Source organism: Triturus cristatus, chromosome 7, assembly GCF_964204655.1.
Source record: "Triturus cristatus chromosome 7, aTriCri1.1, whole genome shotgun sequence".
Taxonomy (NCBI): Eukaryota; Metazoa; Chordata; class Amphibia; order Caudata; family Salamandridae; genus Triturus; species Triturus cristatus.
The window spans coordinates 1,190,564,192-1,190,588,360 of record NC_140590.1 but is presented as its reverse complement, the minus strand read 5'-3'; the positions used below and the strand labels follow the sequence as shown (position 1 = coordinate 1,190,588,360).

Sequence of the window (24,169 nt, the reverse complement as noted above, 5' to 3'; positions counted from 1 at the left end):
AAGTCTATAATAGACCAAATACATGGGGAGGAAAAACATGAAGGAGCAGCCAAAGAGGCCAGCATACACAGTTTTGTCTATTGAAAAGGAAGACCAATGGTAGAGAAGAACAGATTCCAGGAACAGAGCGAGGTAAAGAATGAATGATATGAAAAAAGGAGAAAAACAGAAAAACTCTACATAAACACAATAATATCTGGTAGCCAGGATCTATTGCCAAACATACCTATATCTAAAAACAACAGTCAGGAAATCAATTAAACATATATATGATACCTAAGAAGAAGAGAGACAATAAAAAAAAAGAAAAATCAGCTGTATGCCTGTAAAGAGATATAAAAAGAAGAAAATACCCTTTAAAACAAAGAGAGAACAACAGCCATCCTTCCTAGAATAAATGACCAATTCCACCCATAGAGGAACAAGGGGACAATAGCATCACAAATGGGAAAAAAGGCATACAGGAACATTAACCCAAACACCTAGAACAATGTTTAATTAATAGGTGCACTTCAAAGAAAAATCAAAAATAACACAAAGAAGAAACGTATCAGAAAAGAAAAAGATGAATCCTGTAAAGTGAAGGCCATTGAATATTATACGAATAACACCATGTTATGATAAGATAGAAGAAAGAAAGAGAAACCTGTAATGAAAAAATTTAGTAAATTCACAAGCATGAGGACTATAACAGCCAAGTTTCCTAGGATAAATAGCCAATTTCACCCCTAGAATAATAAGGAGATAAAAGCATCTGAAAAGTAACAAGAAGCACAAAAAGATTAATCCAAATATCTCAAACAAGGATTGATTAAGAAGTAGCAGTGCTCAAAGAAGAGTCAGAGTCCATCCTCGATTCAGACTGGTTATCCAGAAACGTAGACAAGTCAGAAGGCTCATAAAATATCTGAGCGCGACCTTTGAAAGTTATTTTAAACTGTGAAGGGCCAGCAAAGGAGAAAGGAATATTCATCTCTACAAGTCTCCTTCGTAGGTTTAGAAACCTTTCCTTCGAATGACAGTATCTCTGGCAAAGTCCTGGGATATGGCAATTTTATGGCCCTTCCCACTGAATCGATCTGATTTTCCTCATTTGCGCCAAAATGTGTTCAGAATGCTGGTGTCTCAATGGTTTGAAAACCACCGGTCTGGGATACGACAGACTTTGATTTAAATGTTGGGACTCTATGAGCACGCTCAATTTCAAAGTCTCTTTCGAACGAGATACCCAGTACAGTAGGAATCCAATGAAGCAGAAAGTCTAGCATTGATGGAGCAGATTTCTCCGAATCCTCTGGTAGACCAAATATATGTAGGTTACTTCTACGATTCCTGTCCTCCTGCTCCATAAGGTCTCTCCGCAACGCAACCAGGGAACGTTCCATATTCTGCATAAGATTAGATTCCTTGTGTGTGGTATCTTCTACTGCACTTATACGAGATTCGGCATTTGAGACACGAAGCGACACATTTTTTAAATCATTCCTGATCGCCGCTACTACAACCTGAAGTAAATCAGTATTTGTTTTATTACTCTGCGCAATGTCATGAACAGAATTAAGGTGAGAAAGAATAGTGTCCAAAGTAGTGCCAGAGTCCTAAGGTACTAAATGCGGCGTGGGAGAGGCCTTTTCAGATACCCTTTAGAGTCTATCTGTAGTAGGAGGACCCATACTTTCTGCCATTGGAGCACAGGTATTATAGTGGAGATATAAACAACTGATATCGATCTTCAGGACAACACCAAGCTTCACACCTTGCCCCAAAAAACAGAACAATTTTGAAGAAAAGGCAGAACAGATAATGATAGTCAGTGATAAGTGACTCTCTATACCCTCATTCCACTAAGGATATATATAGCGCACCATGAAATTGCTGATAAACAAGCAATATCATCCGCAATACAGCAATGACTGGTGAAGACCGACCAGGAATACCAAGCAGGATTCAGATAGCGCTTAGAAGCACCCAATGATTGAGTGCCTGATGACCTTTACTCCTGAGGCAGCACTTAGCTGTAACCGGGATATTTAAAATATAGGAAAAAAACAATTCTGGCCCCAAAAAAGAAAACTGGAAATGAGCCTGCCGTCATGAAAAACACATCAGAAGGTTGCAAGAGAGACTTCTCATACCTCACAAGCTGGCTGGAAAATAAGTCTTCAAGTCCACCTGCTCAAAAAACAGCATTATTTTCAGACTACCATGTGCGGACCCTGCGTAGCAAATGGTATAATTCAGTGGCCGGTGTAATTGGTATAGCTACAGCTCAAGAGTAGACATCCCAGCAGTCAGCAGCAGTCCAAAATACCCTGGATAAGTCTCTTAATCAGTGTGACACCATAGCGAGCAGGCAGAAAAGGGCGTAACAGCAGGTATTAAAACAACACTCACAGCACACTCAGCAGGAACTGAACTCCTCCTCAGTACAGCGCTATTAGTCTGCAGAAAAATATTTCCAGTGGGTGTATGGTGCTAGAAGTATTCCTCCGATCTCACCCTTGCATTCAGAAACAGAAAGAGCTCCGAGAATTCACCATTTCTCTCGTATTCCTCGCTACCGCCATCTTGGGAGCCATGTCTGAGGTAAACACAGAAACAAAGGTTTCTCAGCCCAGAGCACTCCACCATCGCTGCAACTCCTCACTCATCCTCACTTCACATTCCGCTGTTACTTTCTATAATTAGAGCAGGTGTTCAAGGTCTCCATCACCTCTTAAGCCGACCAGCCTCTCGGCGACATACCGGAGCTCAAAAAAGAGTGCGGCCATCTTGGCTGCGCCCAAGCCACACCCCCCACTGCCAATAAAAGCTCTGACTTTGCTTTACGACATTCGCTGTTATACCACTGGTAAGAACCGGTAGTGATCTCTATTTTCCCCTTCTCGTTAGCTCTAGATACTTTCGTCACGATCGGTTTTAGTTTATCTTAAAGATATGATGTATATTCACTATGGGAATTTCTGCCAGGGGAGTTCAATATAAGGAAGAATAACCTCTGAAAAGGTGTTGTATATTTTTGTCATGGTCTCAATTTTTACCACTATTGATGGCCATTTCAGAGATCTTTGATTGTTACTGACTATAGGTTGAGTTGGAGATGAATTGATTACTTTAATTCTCCTGCTTAAGGGTTCGAAGAGAGTGCCTATTATTGTTAGACATAACGGAAGATGGTCACGGTCGTCTCTAACTTCAATTTTGATATCATGCATGCTAGACCAAGAATTAACAGATACCAGTATGTAGTCAATACTACTCTTGCTAGACCCCCTGATAAATGTAGAAGCTCTCTGTCTGTCAGATGGCAACCTGCCATTGCAGGCCCCAAGTACCTGTCCGGCGACCAGTCTGATGAGCTGTGAGGTGGCTACTGTGCAGGGCACTGCAGATCCAACCTCTAATGATGGTATATTATTTGCCGTATCTTCTTCTTCAAAGATATTACCCAGTCCTACTACGTGTACAAATGTTCTATTAAAATCACCGCTTACGATTATTATAGCCCCTGGATCAATTGTGCTTAATAAAGTTTCAATCTGCTCTATCACTTGGGATTCCTTGCTATAGGGGCTTGGTCTATTATAGATGTTTAATATATATATATATTAATGTTTTTGTCTTTGGTTAATACCTTTATCCCTAGTATATCTTGTGAAGGGATGTCCAACACTGACGTTTCTACATCTAGAGTGATTTCGATCCATATGACAAGGCCACCAGAAGGTCTACCTCTAAATGAAGGTGTCGCACAAGTGCTGAGTGTTTTATCCCCATGTTTATGTTGGGTTTCAAGTAACCAAGTTTCTTGTAGCAGGCAGATTTCACTGAGGTTGATATACTCCTGCCATTCTAAATCTTTTAATTTCCGTTTCAGGCCCGCAATGTTCAAGGATACCAATCGTAGTTGGGAAGGCTGTATCAATTCTCTCTGCAGCTGGATATTACCTTGATCAAAAGGTCATGGGTATCATTTATTGGCTGCGTTTGTGCAGAAGATGTTTAATACTCCCTACGAAAAGCCCAAGGCTGTTTGACCTCACTAGCCCCTAAAAGAACACCTTGGGATTGCTAGAGCAAGCCCGTGTCTACTAGTAAGAGGATACATGGACTTTTTCCATTATATACCTCTTTTTGGTATATCTATAAAAAAAAGCCAGCTTCCTAAATCTTGTCAGAAGCCCGCTGCTGTAGAATTATATATCCACATGCTGAACACGGAGGCTGTGTGGTATTGAATGCACCTCAGGCCTCTATATTCCACCACCACACACTCCCTGCCCTTTTAGCACCCTTTAGACATTTTTAGGTCTCGCCTATGCAGCGTGCATGCGCTGCATAGGAGGACCTTTCAGCAGTCGCTCTGATCATTTTCAGGCACACACTCGTGCTTGTGGCGGCATCCACCTTGCGGGAGCGCGCAGGGGCACGCCACAAGCACGACTGCAATGCTTGAAAATGAGCAGAATGCGCACGTGCGCACACACCCAGCACTACCGGGCTCTCGTTCTCTCCTCTCGCTTTCTCTCTCTTTGTCTCTCCCGCTCTCTCTTTCTCTCTCTCGCAGGACTGCACACTGATTTTTATGGGAAGATGAAGCTCGTACGAGTTTGTTGGTACAATTTGAGAAGAAACAAGGGAAACTACACAAATACTGTGCTCGGCACCCCCAACCTAATCGGAATCATGGATCGTTTCATATGCAGTAGAAAAGCATATATTGACTGCATGTCAACTCGCATAGTGCATTTCTTCCCTTTTGTGATGCTAACTTACAATAAATGCATACACTTTTGCCCATTGTTTGCTTGCTATTCCTTGCAGCTATCCTTTAACTTGTCAATCTCATGAAGAGGCAACTCTGCCTGATCAGGAGGAGTTTCATTAGATCTGAAAATAAGTAGCTTCTTCCCACCTTGCAGAGTCTTACCCACAGTTTATTTGCTTGGGGTTCATTAATAACCACCCACTACACATGCTATTGACTTGTTTTGTGCCAATGCAGAGTAGCCACTTAGTTTTCCAGCATTCAGGTATTATAATTTCATTACATTGCACTCCATAACAAAGTTTCATATCTCTTGTAATGGAGATTTTCTTACCTTGTAAGGACCGATGGGCTAGATTTTCAAGAGCCATTTATAACTCTTGAACAAGTGCTACATTGTTTTTGTAAGTCTCCTGATTAGAAGTGCAACCTCGTTCTAGGTTACATTTCCGCATTTGGATAGCCCATATTTCATTAAAATGGAACACTGTTACTTTGAAAAGTCGGCAAAAGTAAATTTGCCTTTCATACTCCCTTTTAACATTAACAATTCAAGCTATTCCATTTGCACACAAATACAGTTTTACAGTTAATAACGTAAAGCGAATTTTAGAGTGCTGTGCACTATGAAAAGCATTTTATTGCTGGAGGTCCCTTTTCAAAGTGGTAGCTCTATAAACCCTTAGACACAATAATTGTGTACAAGCTTTAAGCCAGTCCTTTGTCACTCATGTATTGGCATCATTTAATATTACTGAGTGGGTTAAAAGAAGCTCTAGTGAGCTGGTGATCTGTTGCCCTTGAGTGGACTCCATTTAATTTGCTCCTCCAATGTACTGATTCTCGGTCTGTCCTGTATCAGCAACATATAATTCTACCCTAGCAGTTTAACAATTGGTGGGTCCTATGTTACATAATAATGAAACAAGAGAGCTACCCCTAAATTACAAAGCTGAGGGGGTAAACCACTGAGCCATTACAATGTTGCACCCAAACTGGGAGCACCTAAAAAACAAGCATAGGCATAGCCAATAGGTCTCACCTTTGGAACCTTATAAGTGTTTAGTTATCCAGCATAATATCCTTGGTGCAACAACATCAAGTGGTGCATGGCTAAACACTTATAAGGTCCCAAAGGCGAGACCTATTGGCTATGCCAGTGCTCGTTTCCATTGTTCTCGTCTTCTGTCTTTCTGCTTTGCATCATTTAACCGGTCTTGCTATCAGTAAATAGAATGGGGGTTTGGAGCACACTGCCTCATATCCCAGAACAGTTCAACCCGTTGCATCCTGGTACACGCAGTACACAGTTCACGCTTACTTCAAAATTAGCTGGGGGTTTTCACCAAAGTTTTTTTTAAATATTTGTTTATTAGACTTTGCAAAAACAAAGTGCAATACACAGTGATGTATTAAGTAATATACCCATCCCCAACACCCCCCCAGCCCCCATCAATACAAAGGAAATATGCAGCATAGAGAGAGTATGTAGGCACACAATAAACAATAAGAAGTAAAATAGTTGTGGTAGCAGTCCAGATCCCGTTAAGGGCAAAGCACAGAGCGATCTGTAAAGAAACATGTCATCACTGATCAGGGTTGCTTAGCAGATACACAGTTAATGGGGCCCAAAAATCTTTGGGTCGGGAAGCCTCAGGTATTTCTTCAGCATAAGTCTCCAACTGATCCCTACAATAGAGTAGATCATGCATTCATTTCTTAACAGCGGAAACAGATTTAGCACCCCAATTCAACGCCACAGCTCGTTTTGCCAGCAGAGTGGAGACTGCAACTAAGCGCCGATTGCAGGGCTTAAGACTCCCAACACTGCCCAGGAGACACACCTACGGAGTGCAACGCACAGGCTCCAATACAACATCCGCCAACACCTTCACCACCTTAGTCCAAAATGCATACACTCCAGCACATGCCCATGTCAAGTGGAGAAAGTCAGCATCAGCTTGCCCGCATTTGACACATGCAGCACTCCCGCGCAGTCCAAACTTATATAATTGCAAAGGGGTATTGTACAATTGGTGCAAAAACTTAAAGTGAATCATACAGAGATTGCAGTTTGATGTGAGGCCCCCAGTCAGGGCGCAGCAGGCCTGCCACTTCTCGATCGTGAGTGCAGTTCCCAGTACCGTATTCCATTTCAGGAATGAAGGGTGATCCCCGGGCTCATTCTCCCTCTAAGAGGCCTTATATAATCTAGTAATGAGGCCCTTTGTTTCAGCTACAGTTAGCACCGCCTGCAGTGCATGCACTGTCCTGGGCAATGCCGGAAATGCCGGGTATATATCCCTAACGGCTTGCAGCACTCGGACGAATATGAACCCATAAAGCTGCTACGTCGATCTCCTTGTACAATAAGCAGGGTACGAAACTGCCCCTTTGTAGATAAATCCCCACAGTATTAATGCCCACAGCCGCCAGCTCCCGCAAAGCGAGCTTCTCCCGAACTGCTGAAATGTCACATGTGCTGCGATAGGCAGCAACAGGGCATACAGGTAGGGAAGTCGAGATCTCTTTGCTAGGGCCCTCCAGGCCCATGCAGTACAAAGAGCGGGGTTTATTTCATTTCGAGGGCCACCCGTGCCCCCAGAGAGAGTGGTGGCTGGGAGAGGCAAAGGGAGAACACCGTCCGCCTCTATTGCAGTATGAGGTTGAAAATGCTGTGGGAAGTGCAATTAATGCGCAAACTGCGCTTGTGCGCAAAGATAGTAAAGCCGTAAATCCGGAGCCTCGAAGCCGCCCGGTCAAAGGGCTGCACCAAAACATCTCAGCTGCATCTGGGTTTCTTGCCCCCCATACAAACGTCAATGGAAACACAGTGGACTTTGTCCAATTTATTCCCAGACCCGAATACCTCTCAAATTTAACATATTCCCTAAGCAGTGCTAGGAGATAGGTGGCATGCTCCCTGACGTACAACAGCATATCATCTGCGTAAAGAGAAACCACCAATTGCCGCTGACGAAAACGCAGGGCAGCCGCTGAATGACACTGCCGGAGCTTACAAGCCAACGGCTCTAGCACAAGCGCGAAGAGCATTGGTGACAGGGGGCAGCCCTGACGCGTGCCCCGCTCTAGTGGGAAAGAGGAGGAGATCCACCCATTGACTTGCACTCGTGCCAGCGGTTTCATATACAGCACCCATATCCACTGTAAAAAGAATGGGGGAAATCCCATCCTAGTGAAAACGATAAACATATAGTCCCACTTAAAGGAATCGAATGCCTTCGCTGCATCCAATAACACAGCAACTGCCTGGAAGTCGGGATCAAAGTAGTGCAGTGTGGAAAATATCGTACGCAGATTATATGCAGTGGACCTGGCCGTCACAAAACCCGATTGATCCGGCAACACCAGAAGAGGAATAAGCGGCTGCATCCTAGTAGCTATCATTTTGGCTAATACCTTGGCATCAATATTAATTATAAAAAGAAGACGATATGATTTGCAGCGATTAGCAGATTTGTCTGGTTTTATGTGTGTTACCAGCAATGCCTCTCTGAGAGTGGGCGGGATATGTCCATTATCGTAAGCTTCTACATACATCTCCAGCAGCAAAGGGGCCAGCTCATCAGCGTAAGCTTTATAAAATTCGCTTGGGAGTCTGTCTAACCCAGCAGCCTTACACCTGGGAAAAGACATTATGGCTAATTTAACATCTTCAACATCAAAGGGCTGGGTGATGTATTCCCTATGCCCTTGGGACAGCGACCCCAGCGCGACATCATCGAGATAGTTGTGCATCTCCGTCTGGGGCACAGACGTTCCCTTCTCAGACAGAGTCGTGTAGTATTTTACTATAACAGTGCTGATTTCAGGTGTTGTATAATGAGCTACGTCATCCTCATCCAGCATCTCAGTAATAGAAGCCTGACTCCGCGGTGCTGAAAGTTTCTGGGCCAGAGATCTACCAGGACGACCACCCTCCCCATAATAAAGAGCTATGCAACGTCTCGATCTGTGCAAGAATTCTTAATCTGTGCTGTTGTGCTGGATGAGAGGGACTGATCATACTCACGCTCCAACTGAGATATTTCTGCAGCAAGTCTACTCATTCTACGCCTAATATCCCTCAACACTCCAGCCTTCACTCTTATACATGTGCCCCTAATCGTTACTTTAAATGATTCCCAGAGGACTCCCCCACTCTCTACCGAGCCACTGTTTTCCCTGAAGAAAGACCGGATCGCCTCCCCAATAGTTTGTTTGAACACAGTTAAGGAAGAGGGCTGCAGTCGCCACGTGAAGGGTGGTCGCTCACAGGTTGGAACCTGCAATTCAAGTAGAACAGGGGAATGGTCGGATAGTGTTCTTGCCATGTGACCGACCTTCAGCGTCCAAGTACACACAGTGGCAGATACAATCCAGTGATCTAAGCGGCACCATGTCCCGTGGACAGAGGATACAAAGGTGCTTTCTTGCTTCCTTGGATGCTGAATGCGTCACACATCGTGTAGGTTACCAGCGTCCATAATCCCTAGCAATGTCTCCGATGCCAACTTAGGCCGGGTAGTGCTGCTGCTCAGACAATCAAGCTCTCCATCCAACCACACATTAAAGTCACCCCCCCAGATAATCTCGGCAGAGGGAAACCCAGATAACCGGTGCCATACATCTGAGAAAAAGAGAGGGATCGTTTAGATTCGGACCAAATACATTTCACTATTAACACACTCATATTGCCTAATTGGCCATAAAGTATTGCCACCCATCCCAGCACATCCGTTTCAGTCCGCAGCACCTTAAATGGGACACCTTTCTTAACCAGTATCATTACATCCTGTGTGTAGGTAGAGTAATATGAAGCAATTTGCACCCCAGCCCACTTAACCCCAACATTACTTTCAGATGATCGAGTAACATGTGTTTCCTGTAGAAGTGTAAGCTGTACATCCACGCTATCCAAGTATTCCAACACTGCCCGTATTTTTTGGGGGGTATTCAGGCCCCGCACATTCAAGGTCAAACACTTCACCCTACCGCCCATACCACTCGTACCGTAATACACTCCCTGAAAGAGAAGCAACCAGTGTGTCCTTCAATCCAGCTTCTCCTTCTTTATGATGCATCTCAATAGCTTGCGTCACAGAAATAATTAATGCCAATGCCGCACCCAGAACCCCAACAATCCCGCCCCCACCCACTTCCGATACATACCAACGCTATACAGCGTGTCAAACATGTAAAGATACCACCTGAAATCATTGCAACAAATGCATAAGTGAAAGCCACCCGCAGCCTGCCCATCCAACCCCCCAGAACACAACCCCCCACCCACTTCAGCATCCCAAACTTAGCCAAAGCCATCCCAGGTACAAGAAACCCCCCCAAACAAAAACAAACAAAGCAACTTTGCGGTTTCGGTACACCCATTCAGGGGACGCAGAGTGCAACTAACCTCCCATCCAACGGGAGGTGGCCGAGCAGGTCTAAGTCTCGTGCCTAAAGATGAGTTCCGTCTCACAGCAGCCCGCATTAAACCATGGACATAATAACGTCCCAAAGAAAGAATCCCACCCCTAAACATTACACATATAGAAACATCTACGTATAGCATCCCTGAGTAAGCAATATCATATACAAAAATAAGGCAACAGCAAGGAACAGCACTACAATTCAATCTTCGTCATCATGTGGCGTAGTAGTCTCGCGGAGCCTGCGTTTCAGTTGTTTGACGTGTTCCATAGCAACTTTAGGGTTAGAAAAAAATCTTGGATTCACCATCTGGCCCTATGCGCAGACGTGCGGGATACAGCATGGCATAAGGCTCTCCCTCAGATTGTAAAACTTTCTTCACTGCACTGAACTCCTTTCTAGCGGCTTGTACAGCAACTGTGAAGTAAGGGGAAAAAAGCCAGAGTATTACCCTGGTGCTCGATAGTCCCTTTGTCCCTGGCTAGACGCAAAACAGTGTCTCGGTCTCTACGATTTAAAAGACTTGCTATGATAGGACATGAGGGGGGTACCTGGGGGAGGTCTCGCCGCAAGTGAGCGATGAGCACGCTCTACAATGAACATGTGGGACAGGTGCTCAGTGCCAAAAACATCTTTAATGAGGGTCTCAATATAAGTTTCCATACTCCCCACATTAGTGGATTCCGGCAGCCCAGTCAGTCTGATGTTATTGCGCCGGGACCGCGCTTCTCTTGGATGAGGGACAACACCTTCTCCATGTTAAGGGTCTTGACAGACACCTCACTGAGCCCATCCTCCGCTGCCGAAACTCGCTGTTCAATTTCTCCCATACAGGCATTTTGGTTTTCGAGTTGTGCGGACATGTGGTCCAAGCGATGGTTCACTGCCGCCATTGTGCCCTCTATGGATTGGAGGCTGCGCTGCACCCCTCGTAAAGTAGTTTCCAGTGTAGGGGGACTGTCACTATGTGCGTCCGCCTCTGAGTCCGAGGCAGCCTTCTGTGTGGACTTAAGAGGACTTGCGAGCCTCAAAAGTGAGGCGAGGCTGTGTCTTGTCTGTTCTCCCCATAGTAGATGTAAGCAGTGTGAGCACACACACTTGGGAAATCACAAAGAAGGATGAAGTGCACAGTTCACTCGTTGGGTAAACTAGGATATGGCCTATAATGAAAAAGCCCCGCACTGCGTGGAAAGTAAAGAGGGCCCACTAGCAAAAACACAAGCAGCAGGGATATTGAGCCTACTACGAGCCTTAGGCTTCCAGGGTCATAACACGCAACGGCACCCAAACTCGAACCATAGCTCAAACAGCAGCGCCGCCCATATGCAGGGGAGAACAAGGCTGTAATTCAGAGATCAGCAGGGGAAAAACACAGTTCCAGGAGCACTCTTTCCAAAAGTCACAGCGTGGCAATGGCTCCGCACCCAGAACGCCTCTGTCACTTAAAGGCAAAATCTGTTGCCTAGCCACGTGGGGGCAGAGACAGCTGTAGGTGTTATTCCAGCCGGGACAACACAGGCGCAATCTTCCAGGGACCATTCAGGAGCCCAGCATCCCCAGCAGCAGGCGTCGCGGCAGCTCAATCCCATGCAAACAAGTCACAGCCATGCACACAGCCCCGCAGAGCCCGGCAGCGTGCAGAGCGCAGCACCGGACTTGGGCCCCCACCCGCCTCCGCAGCCGCGGGCCCAACCAGGCGCCGCACCCCACTCACCACGCCAGCCACAGGGAGCTCACGATCAGCAGTCAGGCGCCCTCCAGAAGGTAGTTACACAGGAGAAACTGTCGGGCGGTCTCCGCTCACTGCCTCCGCTGCACCACGAACCAGATATTCCACCGCTGGGGCCAGTAATTGCAATTCAGCCAATTTCTCAGGGCAGAAGCTCCTCCACGCCGCACTGTACACCCCACAAGTCGCCAGGCACCGTAGGAATACAGCAGCTCAGGAGATCTCGGCAGGTGCCATTTTGTGAGCGCTCCCCGTGTAGCTGAAATGGCCGCATTTTCGGTGGTATAGTAGGCAAAAGAGGCAAAAAACACGTCCACTCGTTGCAGTAGTGTAACGTTACACTTCCCAGCCCTGTTTGGGGAGCAGATGTGTTGATCTTAGGCACATGTTAGGTGGATTGTTGCCTGGCCGGGCAGAGCAGCACTAGGGTGCGGCCATCTTGCCGTGTGCCTCTAGAGCCCCCCTTTCACCAAAGTCGGTGTAGACATTGCAGTGTATCTCTAAACAAGTGTTTCTGGGTTGAGCCCTTCATCATTGGAGAGCAACAGTATTAGAATGTAAAAAAAATCATCTGGGGTTGCTGGAAATGCAGCCACGTTCCTCTCAGGTCACAAACACTCACTGGCACACAGGTGCATCTCCAAAGCTCGTAAGCTTACTGGCTCCAGGGAGCCTTTTAAATAGAACGGGGTTGGGAGCACACTGCCTCACATCCCAGCACAGTTCGCCCCTTTGCAACCTGGTAAATGCAGTACACAGTTCATGCTTACATCAAACTAAGCTGGAGTTTTTCACCAAAGTTGGAACAGACATTGCAGCATATCTCTAGACATGTGTTTCTGGGTTAAGCCCTTCATCATTAGAGAGCAGCAGTATTAGAGAGTGAATAAAAATCATCTGGGTAGCTGGAAATGCTGCCAAGTTCCTCTCAGGTCACAGTACTTTAAGCTCCCAGATTTTAAGATGTACTACTGGGCTGCATTTGCCAGGGAGATCCTGAACATGTTAAACCGGCTTCAGGCCGGAGTATCTACACTGGGGTTTCGTTCATTTTGCTCATTAAAAGAGGAGTTTGGGCTTCCACAGAACTCTTTTTTCAAATATCTTCAAGTAAGGGACTATTTCCTCCACGTCCAGAAACCTCTAGATATACCATACACTTCAGAAATATTGTTGTGTATACATGGGGAGCTGGTTAAGATTAGTACATTTTATCGGAAACTCATCTCATCAGCCCATGACAATAGTATACAGATATCTGCTAAATTAAGTCGGCTTCTTTTATCAGATAAAACAGTAAAAGATATACAGGAGGCCTTGGATACTTTAGATCGATCAGTGGCCTCTGTCAGTTTGAAACTGCAGCAGCATATGCTGTATTGTACGCCAGAGCCTATTTCTAAGTGGGCAACTTCTTGGGTCTCTGTTAAGTCGTTCTGCCCAAAATGTAAGCTTTTTGCAGCATACTTAAAGCATATGTTTGTTGATTGCCCCATGTTAAAGCTATTCTGGAATGATTTATTTTCTTTGCTTAAAGGGCACCTGGGCCGCGAGTTCCAGATTACAAATAAGGAAATCCTCCTCAGGTTTAAACAGGAGGCTACTTGCTAGAAGAGTTCTTTCTCCTCTAATATTATTGTATGTGCTCGTCTATGTATTGCCAGAGTGTGGATTAACCCTGCTATTCCAAATATTAACACGTTTTGGTTGCTGTTAAGACAGGTGTTTGAATTTGAACTGGCCCTAGCTAAGGCTAGAGGCCCTCATACCTGCTTAACGTTTAGAAGGATCTGGGCTAGCTTGCGATGGAAATAGCCCTCTCCCAGTTCTTTTATATCATGATGTTCAATAATTTTAAGGTCCTTTGTTGTTTTTTTTTTCCTTCTTCCCTAATTTTTCTGATCTTTTCCTTTGTTATCGGATCTACCAAACCACGCTCCAATTATATGCATCATCCTATGTATGTGTCAAAATTGCTTTTTTTGGTTTATATTTTACGTATTGTATTACTGGCTATAAAATTAAAAAAATATATAACAAAGTATAGTAGGCATACATGTAGATCTCTTAGTTTGACAACGTTGTGTATTCATGCAAAAGCAATATATCATATTTAAGGGTAAATACAACAGCACCTGCAGGCTGTCAACAAAGGTCACAAAGAAAACTTAATATATCCCCTAGGACATTAAGGCTGGTCACAATGTCTGGCGCTAGCCTTGCTGAATCCTAGCCAATTGGTTTTTTCTGTTGACACTTTTTTTAAAATATATTTGTATTGGCATTTTAACGAAATCGACCATTTGAATACAATCAGGAGAAGAAAAAAGGAACAAAAAAAACAAAAATAGGAAGCAAAACTGATTGCAACTACCATCACTGTCTACAATCATGGGTGTTAGCCCCACCAATACAATTACATTTCGTCAATTGTTGAGTGAGTTGTCCAGTAGCATACGTTTATAATTTGGGTCATAGTATATAATTGCCATTATACAAATCCAAACCAAGAAGAAATTAGAAAAGAGAAAGAACAAAAAGGAGACAAGCAACAAGTAACTGGAGCAGAGCGGTGGTGCGAACACATCTACATGCTAATATCTGGTGGGGTCGAGAACATCTCCCCCACCGGCAGGAACTCTCCCACCACCTTCTGTAGGCTTAGTGGGCCCATGGTATATTCCAAGTCAACGCATCCCTTCACCATATATCAGACTCCAGAAGTCTCCAATAGCCCCGGCCTGATCACCTGGATCCCATTATCTATTTGTGACACACGGTCCGACTCTCCTCCTTCACTGCCCTATCCCGCTGGTTTCTCCCATTTAGCCATTACTTCCTGCCACTGTTGAGCCATCAGGAGCTTCCTCACCCCTCGCCAATGCTCTGCCCTCTGCCCATGAAATAACATCCTTATTTCAAACTGAAATCTTGTGGACCTCTCGCAGACTTTCACTCCATCGCGTTCCTGCGTTTAGCTAAGCCCAACGCAAGATCAATCAAGCGATTCCCAACTTTGCGTTTGGCGGTCTGGGGAAGAGACCTAGTATGCACGTCTGGATTGTTAAGGCCAACTCCCTACCAAGCACGTCCTTGATCTTAACCAACACCGCCTCCCAATAGGGGCGAAGCCACTGGCAGTCCCAAGTCATATGGCCAAAGTCAGCATCCGGGTGGGTGCACCAAGGGCGTTGTCTCACTTCCCCTCCATATGTCGAGTTGAGCCGATGTTGTGTCCTAATTCATATGCGTATAGTTAAATTGGACATATTTCAGTCGGGTGTTCCTGGAGACCTTCCCTGAGTATCTCAAAACTTTATGCCACTCCACGTCATTGAGGACTGTACCCCCCACCGTATCCCAGCGCACCCGCAGTCTGTCCAGCGGGCCAGTGGAGGCCTCCACTAAGGGGGCATAGAGCCCCTTCACGAGATGCCCCGTCGGACCAAGAGTAAATAACGCATGTAAAACAGGGTGTGTATCGGGTTCCTCCCTGCCAGGGCCCCATAATTGCGCAAACGTGCGCGTTAACGCTTTCTAGCGGAGGAACTGACCCGGAGGATGTCCACTATCATCCATCAAGTCCGCGAAGGGGATCAGAGCCTTGTCTGAGTAGCAATCCCCCACAGTCTCTAGTCCAGCATCTGACCATCTGGCTAGTTGGACGTCCGTGAATACAGATTGGGGGTCACCATGTGGTAGGCCCACCAAGGGAAGAGTACTTTACAGGTTGTTGCCTACCACTGCAGCATCGTCTCCACGCCCTGAAGGATGTGCGCTGTAAAAGGGAGCAAGATGGGATGGACGTTGCTGGTAAAAGGAGCTTTGCCGTCACTAACCCTTGACTTGACACTGGATCTGTCAGGCAGGTACCCTCCTTGTTCACTCCCTCCACCCATTGCGCCAACCATTGTAGTTTAGCGGCCAACATATAGAGTTCGAAATTTGGCACACCAAGTCCTCCTCTCGACACGGGGCGTTGTAGGATTTGCAGAGATACCCAGGGCGCCCATCCCCCCAAATCAATTGCTGCAAGAGCGTGCAGAGGTCTAAACCAGCTTCTTGGTATCAACACGGAAGATTCACCAAAAAATAGAGCAACCGGGGCAGCATGGCCATTTTGGACAGTGTAATCCAGGCCATGATGGGCAATTGCAACGAGTTCCAAAACTGGACGCAAGAGCGAAGGGAACGCAACGTCTTTCACAAATTCCCATCCTTAAGATCGTCCAGGCCGTGAAAAATGTGTATGCCCTGGTATTTAAATGTACGCTGCGCCCAGAGGGAAGCAGGCGGCAACGCCTCAGGCCTGGGTAAGGGACCAGCTATTGGGAACATATAGGTCTTGGTTGTATTAATATTAAGGCCCGGTAGGACAGTGAAATCGCCTAGGATTTTTAAAGCCGCAGCGGATCCCCTAACTGCCTCCGTAAGGTACAGCAATAGGTCGTCGTACTACATGTGAACAAACCATTTAGGAAATTAATAAAAAAGTGGACCTTCAATTAACAATGACAATATGTGACCTGGATTTATATGGTATCAAAAATAAAACAAATTATTTAAGAAAACAGTGTTTTTTATATATATTTTTTTTCTTTTTTTATAATTAAAATTCGTTAGAGAAGAATATTGGCAACAGAATCAATTGACATGTAACTTCTCTATTGGCCTATGTATCAAACATGTGATGAGTCCATGAATGTTGCTAACAATATTCAAGCACACTTACTCATTCATACATGGCCTGATACATCATGTTTACTTAGAACGTGTCATGCCCGTATGGTATCTGATATTCTAATTAGACATGAACTGTTGCTTCAAGACAAAATCTCAATACAGATATTTTTTAACAAGCCATCTTGTTTGCCATGGGGAACAGCAATAGGTCGTCTGCATACAGAGAGACGTGACGGCAACGCCCGCCCAAGGTCAATACCAACCCACACCCTCCCAGTCGGAACCACTCTGCCAGTGGCTCCATAGTCAGGGCAAATAGGAGTGGGGAAAGAGGACAGCCGTGTCAAGAGCCACAGGAGATCCTGTAGGGTCGAGATATAGCTCGTCCTGTCCTTGACGCTGGCGGCGGGCGTGGCATAAAGAAACAGTACCCACCGCACCAGTCCTCCCCCATGTCCATACGTCGCATCACCTCGAGTAGGTACTCCCAGCTCACTGTGTCAAACGCTTTCTCCAAATCAACTGATAGAACTGCTTGCTGGAGCATCGGCGTGATAGAGCACGGAGTACAGCCTGCAGAGGTTATAAGAGGTGCTACGAATGGGGATAAACCCATTTTGGTTTGGGTGAATCAGAGACTTCATGTGTGGGAGCAACCAACCCGCCAATACTTTACTCAGGATCTTGAAGTCTAAGTTCGGCAAGGAGAGTGGTCGATAGTCTCTCACTCCCACGTCAGGTTGTTTGGACTTGGGGAGTGGGATCACCAGTGCCGTTTGGGTGGAATCAGGCAAACCCACCGCTCCTTTGTACGCCGCCGCATACAGTGCAACCAGATGTGGCGCCAAGATATCAACAAACTTCTTGTAGAACTCGGCCGGGAGGCCTTCAGGCCCAGGCGTCTTACCGTGTGCCAGTGCAGCTATGGCGGCCCGGACTTCCTGTACTGTGATCCGGCTTCCCAACTCATCCTGATCATCCGCCTCCAATGTGCGGAGTTGCAAAGGGGCCAAGAAATTTTGTATATCCGACAAGGGGGCCACAGTCGGGGACTCATATAACTCCTGATAGTATTGCAAGAAAGTGTAATTAATTATATCAGGGTTGTGCGCTGTTTCCCCGATTCCAGACCAAGCCGCGTAACATGCGCACCTCCCATCTCAGGCTTAATCAAGTGTGCCAACAGTCGGCCCGCCCTACCTTCCTCCCTCTGTACTTTGTCCAAATAATCTTTATAGTTGTAGCACCTCAGTCTACCCAGCACATCATTGTACCGCGCCCTCGCTTCTTGTAAGGACGTCAGGGCCTCATCATCCATACCCTGCAGATTATCCAATCTGCGGATAGTACCTTTCAAGCCCTGGAGTTCGCTCTTAATCTCCCTGTGCGCCCCATACGTTTGAGCGATGCAATGGCCTCGCACCACAACTTTAAACGCTTCCCAATCTACCTGTGTAGTAAGTAAGTGTCAACTAATGTTTCCAATGAGGACCAGAATGGGACATCGTCAATTAGAAGCAGGTTTAATTTCCAAGTAGGGATCGGAGGGCGCCGACTTAATGGTTGGTGTAGCATGAGTAAGGGGCTATGATTCGACAGGGTACGGCCCAAATACTCCATGTGGGACACAGAGCCGTTGAAGGCCGGGAACACAGGAACATGTCAAGTCGGGTATGGACTTGGTGTACCAGTGAAAAGAAGGAGTACTCCCTATTCCGTGTATGTTGCTGTCTCCAGGTGTCTTCCAGGCCCCAATGGGACATCCAGGCCTGGAAACCTGATGCAATACGATGTGGCTGAGTCCCTGGCATGGGAGGACGTGAGCGATCAATGGTAACATCCGCCACACAGTTAAAGTCGACCACCCAATATGAGAGAACCTGTTAAGCATTGGGCCAGAGAGGCAGAGAAAGACTCCAGGAAACCGAATTGTTCCTGGTTGAGAGCATAAACACTACCTAGGGCGACCTCCTGTCCCGTCAATCTTTCCACAAGCAAGACCTATCTCCCCTCTGAGTCCAACCACGTGCGTTCAGGTGCGAAGGGGACCCCAGGTTTCACCCAAATCAAGACCCCTCTGGCAAAGGCCGAGAAGGTGGTTGCAAAAACTTGCCCCCGCCACCACTTCTGTATTCTCCCAGCCTCCTCTTTATTAAGATGTGTTTCCTGGAGGAGAGCTATGTGCACGCCCCTTGCTCCGAAGGAAGGAGTATATGTTATGGCGTTTGGCTATGAAGCCCATACCACGGATGTTCCATGTGAGGAACCTTACGGTGTTAGTTGTGCCTACCACTGCCACAGGAACCCTCTCCTAAATGACATAGGGAGGAAACCCCACCCCGCCCACATTTCTGCTGACCCTTCTAATTGTAAAGATATTTCTGGCAATCAGCCATTATTGGCATTAGAAGATGTATACTTTCCTTTATTAAGACATCTTTGTATTTGCACTTAATTTTGGGATTCCTTTAGTATTAATGTATTTTACAATCACTAAATAGCAAGACTGCACTGTCACAGAATGTGCAACAATTTTTTTTCCTGCCACATTATTTAGTCAATCCTGCAGCATGGCTTGACCCTCCATTATGGCATATTTCCAGTGGCTCCACCCACATGTATACAATGCGGTCACCTTACAACCTGAAAGAGTTTTGTTGGAGGACGAACAAGGAAGGGGCCACACAAATGTTTTTCTTTGGGCAGAATGTATTGTATTGTCAAAGGAAGCCTCACACATATCTCCTGTGCAGCTAGTGTGGTGACATTACGGACCACCACCGCCACTTTAAAAATTGTCAGCACCACAGCCTTAAAGAGAACCAAATAATAATGGAATCACCATCACAAGGTGAAATTGTGGGCTGCAATGGAATTCTGGGTAATGAGCCAGGAATTCACTGGTATCGCTCCAAGACCATTTCAAAGGCTGCACATGCGCAGCACACATGCTCTTTCTTTATCAAGTCAGTCAGACATGTTACTTTGTAATTACAGAATTAAGGTTTAGCAAAATAATGATTTTCTTGATTAAGCATTAAAACATTCAGGAAGATGTTAAACAAGCAAGCATTTATGAACATGATAAGTGTAGTACAGGAAAATAAGCAAGGGTGTCCTGCCCCACTTTTCTTTAGAAACACATTTATTTTTATAGACATCTTGCAACACATATGTAAAAATATGATTAGCGCATCTTCAAAATTCAAAAAAAGTGTATTTCGTTAACATCCAGAAACATATATAACTGCCTTTATAGACATTTTACAAAAATCATAGTTCTCAAAGATAAATTCACAAACTTTCAGGACTTCTCCATCCTGACAACCATGCCACTAGTAAACGAAGAGGCAAGACACTTGTCACGCGGGAGGGTGGCTTAAGTTCTTACTATACATCTAACAACATTACGGTTAATCAACTCAAACACAGGTGGTGTTGCACAACACACATTCTGAACTTGTGTATTTCAAATTGCTCGCATACGTGTTAAAGAAGAATAAGGAGGAAAAGTGAAATAAAACAATTGCATTGGATCACACAATTTGGTTAAGTAGGAAAGCCAGGACTGGTTCTAGGCTTTTTGGGTTCACATTGTGCGTTCAGCCACAAGATGGGTGTCTTTTTCAGGTTTTATATTGACAGTTCATGCTTTGTATTAAATTGTTTGCGCTTGAGGTTAGAGAGTGGGTGGCAAACAAAAGCCACATCAAGGCTCAGTTCGTTTTGGGTTGGATGACTCAAGAGAACCTCAAGCTGAGCCAGGCATCAGATTCAATCTCTCAGCAGTTTGCCTACCTACATCACATAATGGCAAATAAGGAGACAAATGGCGTAGGAAGGATATGATTTGATCCTCTAAATAATCCATGACGCTTTCTTTGCTCGCATCATGTACAAGCTGCGCTTCCCATATGCCCCAATACACACACAACCCGACTCAGATCTTACTGGAATCAATGAGGCCCTCGGTCACGACACAAACCATACAGACCCGTGAGAACATTTTAATGAATAACCATGCTCTATTCGAAATAAATGAGCCTTGTTTCCAGCGCGTATGGACTTTTTATACTTAAAGAGGTGCGCTACAAAGTATACCTTCACTTGCCACTTCAGGCTACGGAGACATTACTAGCAGGCAAGAAGTCTACATCAAATACATTCGACACACGCCATGCATAACTCATTAGTGAGAGGTCTCATAACTATCTAGCCTCAGTGGTCAACACTCACCCCTGGTCTCCTTGGATCCGTCATCCGCGGGAGCTGGAAGGCTCTTCCCTCCTCGACCTTTAGGCGGCATATTTTTTGCAAGGGGCTGAAGATGTTGGCGTAACTATAACAGAGTGAGGAAAAGAGGCAATTTTTCTATCTGACGAGTGAATATTAGGACAATGGAAGAGTGATGTTTATTGTGCGAAAGGGAAGCGGGACTTTGCGATATGTACGAGCGGCAGACCCTTCGTTTGGCGGGTCACGGAGTTTACCGCTAGCTAGGACTCATTTGCTGAGAATGTCCCTGCTAGGTACAGCCTATAGTCAGGCAAATGCAGCGCTTGTTCAATGAAATGCTCGGATCCAAAACAGTGCACGCGCACGGACACTAAAGATGGCCGAAATAGCTCCCAGTTCACCGGTGGTATAATCCGAAAAGGAACATGCAAGACCTCGTACTCGTGCGTAAGAGTATACGGATAGGAATAACAATCGTGGCGGCCATATTAAGACGGTGATGACTACATAAACCTGAAAGTTTAGTTAATACGGACTTTTGGTCAAATAGACAAAAACGATTACTACTTACATTTTGCTAAACTGAACATGTTGAAAGATTCTATTACAGGACCGGAGGCTTCGGATTATGCTTTATAGGCTCAGTGCCTCGTGCCTTACATAGGCAGATCTCTTGTACGCCTTCCAGGCTGTAACAATCGGCTGGCCCCTGGAGTGCGCACACGCTCCTGATATCTCTCAATGACTCGGACGCCCTTGGGGCTGGAATAATTTGACTACAGCTTTGCTGAGGAGCCGTGACATTATTTTCCAATTCTCGTGTGCATAGGGTTGGCTCCCCCTCTACTCCTCCATTACGCTGTGCTTGGCACTTCTCGGTTGAATACGGACACCCCATGACAAGCATGGGTGGAAAATTTAAGGAGGATGTGATCTAGTTGAACGGAGCGCGCACGGCTCCCGAAATAATTATGTTGACGCTCAGGCTCTACACGCCTTTGAGTACGTCGACCGGGCCCGGATGTACCAGCCCCTAGCTCGGGCACGCAAAGCTTGATTGACGCCCATCATTCTTGAGTCAGTACACCTGCTCCGCCTTCTTGCCCCAGAACCTGAAAGGAAGGAGACAGGGAAAACCCGTAACTTCTGCTTACACAGAATATCAAATACATGCGGGTGGGTAATTATTACCAATATCGTAATAAACCGGGTGGGATAATCCTCGCCTCCGTGTCCTTAATAGAATTGAAAATTCTTGGCGCGAATGCTAGCTAATTTTTGATTCTATTACAGGACCGGAGGCTTCGGATTATGCTAGTTTAACGCTTGTCCAACTCAACTACATTCATAACACCCACCGGTTGAATAATAAACAGTTTAAATATTACAGTCATAACACCCACCAGATGAATAATAAACAGGTTAAATATAGAGTGAGAAATCAATCAGTATATCTTGAAATATCCTGTACTACAGGAATCAGCAAAACACTATTAAAAGATAAGGTCCCACAAACAAACTGTCTCAAACATTTGGTTATGGATATCGTAACCCGGCATAACTGCCATCCACCACCGGCTATAATAGCCGTGGACATATGTAAAGGTACTATAATGTAGTCCACAGTTATAGCACAACAATTATATCACAACCTCAGGAGTAACACCAAGTAAACTCCCTTGTAGACCTTGAGGCCTGGAAAACACACGTAAATTGCATTAGTTGGAAACATAATGTGAACAGGCCTTGACCAGATGTAAATCTGACATTAAGTATAATGAAACTTCTTGGAGTAGATACTGTACCTGTAACATCGTGGGCCTGTCTCGACATTGGAACACCGAAAGGTAGAAGGTCTCGTAACACAGCCTGACGATAGGCTATTCCCTGCCGACATATTTTGTCGGCCGCGGTTCCAAAGAAGGAAACGAGAAAATCTCCCACAGGGGATTATTTGATTTGGGTTTTAATGTTACTCTATCTAAAATGACCTACATAAATGGCCAAATGGCCACTGCGAAGCGAACGTCGCGCAAAAACCGAATAACAGTACCTGCTGAAATATACACACAGTAGGAAACTCAGCCCTCACGGAGATAACACGACGGTACCTACCACCGACGCGATCCGCTGACGCCTAAAATATTGTGGTTGCGCGGGAGCGCCCAGGGAAGCTAAATGAGCACCGACAGCGTGTCCGAAAAGTGTAGATCGTAACAAAAAAACAATGTGTTTAAAATATATATACCACCTAGGGAAACAGAACGTACAGGCCTGATATGTTTCGAGTCCGGACCCTGTGCCACCAAAAGGCGCCTGACTAACCTTTGAGCTAGTTCCTTGGTATATCATAAGGACCACTGCCCCCAATTCACCCTGCGCGTCACGTGCAGGAAATGGAATGCTGTAAGGGGTCACGGAGACTGCAGAGTCGGACGTCGCCGACTCGAGGAGTACTGAAAAAAAAAAAAAAAAAAAACAAAATGGAAACTTCCCTACCAGAGTTATAAGATCGCTTCCGCTAAGCAATGCAATTTTGCGTCACATTCCCCGAAATGTGGGTGGAATGGAGGAAAGAACATAGTTCAGTCCCACCGACAACCGTGAGACAAGGCATACACCTGTACCCCCTGGATTTTATCTCCATCCGAACGTCCGTGATGAATCCTTCCTGCCACTAACGGTCTGCGGAACGAGAACCCAGAAAGGCTTACAACCACTGAATATCCTTCGGGCGAAGCTGCCCCCTACCGCTATCAGGAGATACCCGAATTACCAGTCGGCCACTGCGCCCTGTCGCTTCGGATTCTATTCCGTAATGACTCAAATCTAATACCTCCGGCAGAATGCCAAAAGTCCGTGACCAAGTCCCCTAGGAACATAACCTCGTACCCTTTGTCCGGCCGAGGACTCTCACACCCGAGATATTATATGGTGTGGGAAGTACATGTCAAAAGACCTATGTGGAAGAAGGACTCGAAAAAACTGGAGGGCAGAAAACAGTTTGACAGACCGTGCTAAACGCCTTACTACTGCGGCAACTGCCCGAAATGGAACCCTCTGCATGGGAACGTCAGACTGGGCTCCATTGAAGCTCCCAAGTAGGAGCTGTAAAACAAACCTGACCTATGAGTAAGGAGATAACCCTGGAAAAAAATCTAAGCCAAGCGCTACAAGTGCATCGAAGGGAATGGCCGAAAAAGCCAACACAAATTGTAACCCCGAGGGTAAATCGGAATCCGACGAGGAAAACTGACCTCGGGAGGATGAGAGGCTAAATTCTATGTCTGTGCTAGGATCAACCCACATATATATATATATAT

General features: G+C 45.7%; 1 protein-coding gene across 1 annotated transcript in view; it reads right to left on the bottom strand.

Annotated features, from left to right (window-relative positions):
- Positions 1-21,228, bottom strand: part of PARP2 (poly(ADP-ribose) polymerase 2) — a 402,899-nt gene extending 381,671 nt beyond the window's left edge. Inside the window, exon 1 of the mRNA XM_085618532.1 lies at positions 20,847-21,228. Within this exon, the coding sequence (XP_085474658.1) occupies positions 20,847-20,916 (70 nt within the window). The 5' untranslated portion in view covers positions 20,917-21,228. The remainder of the gene's footprint in view (positions 1-20,846) is intronic.
- Positions 21,229-24,169: the final 2,941 nt, after the last annotated feature.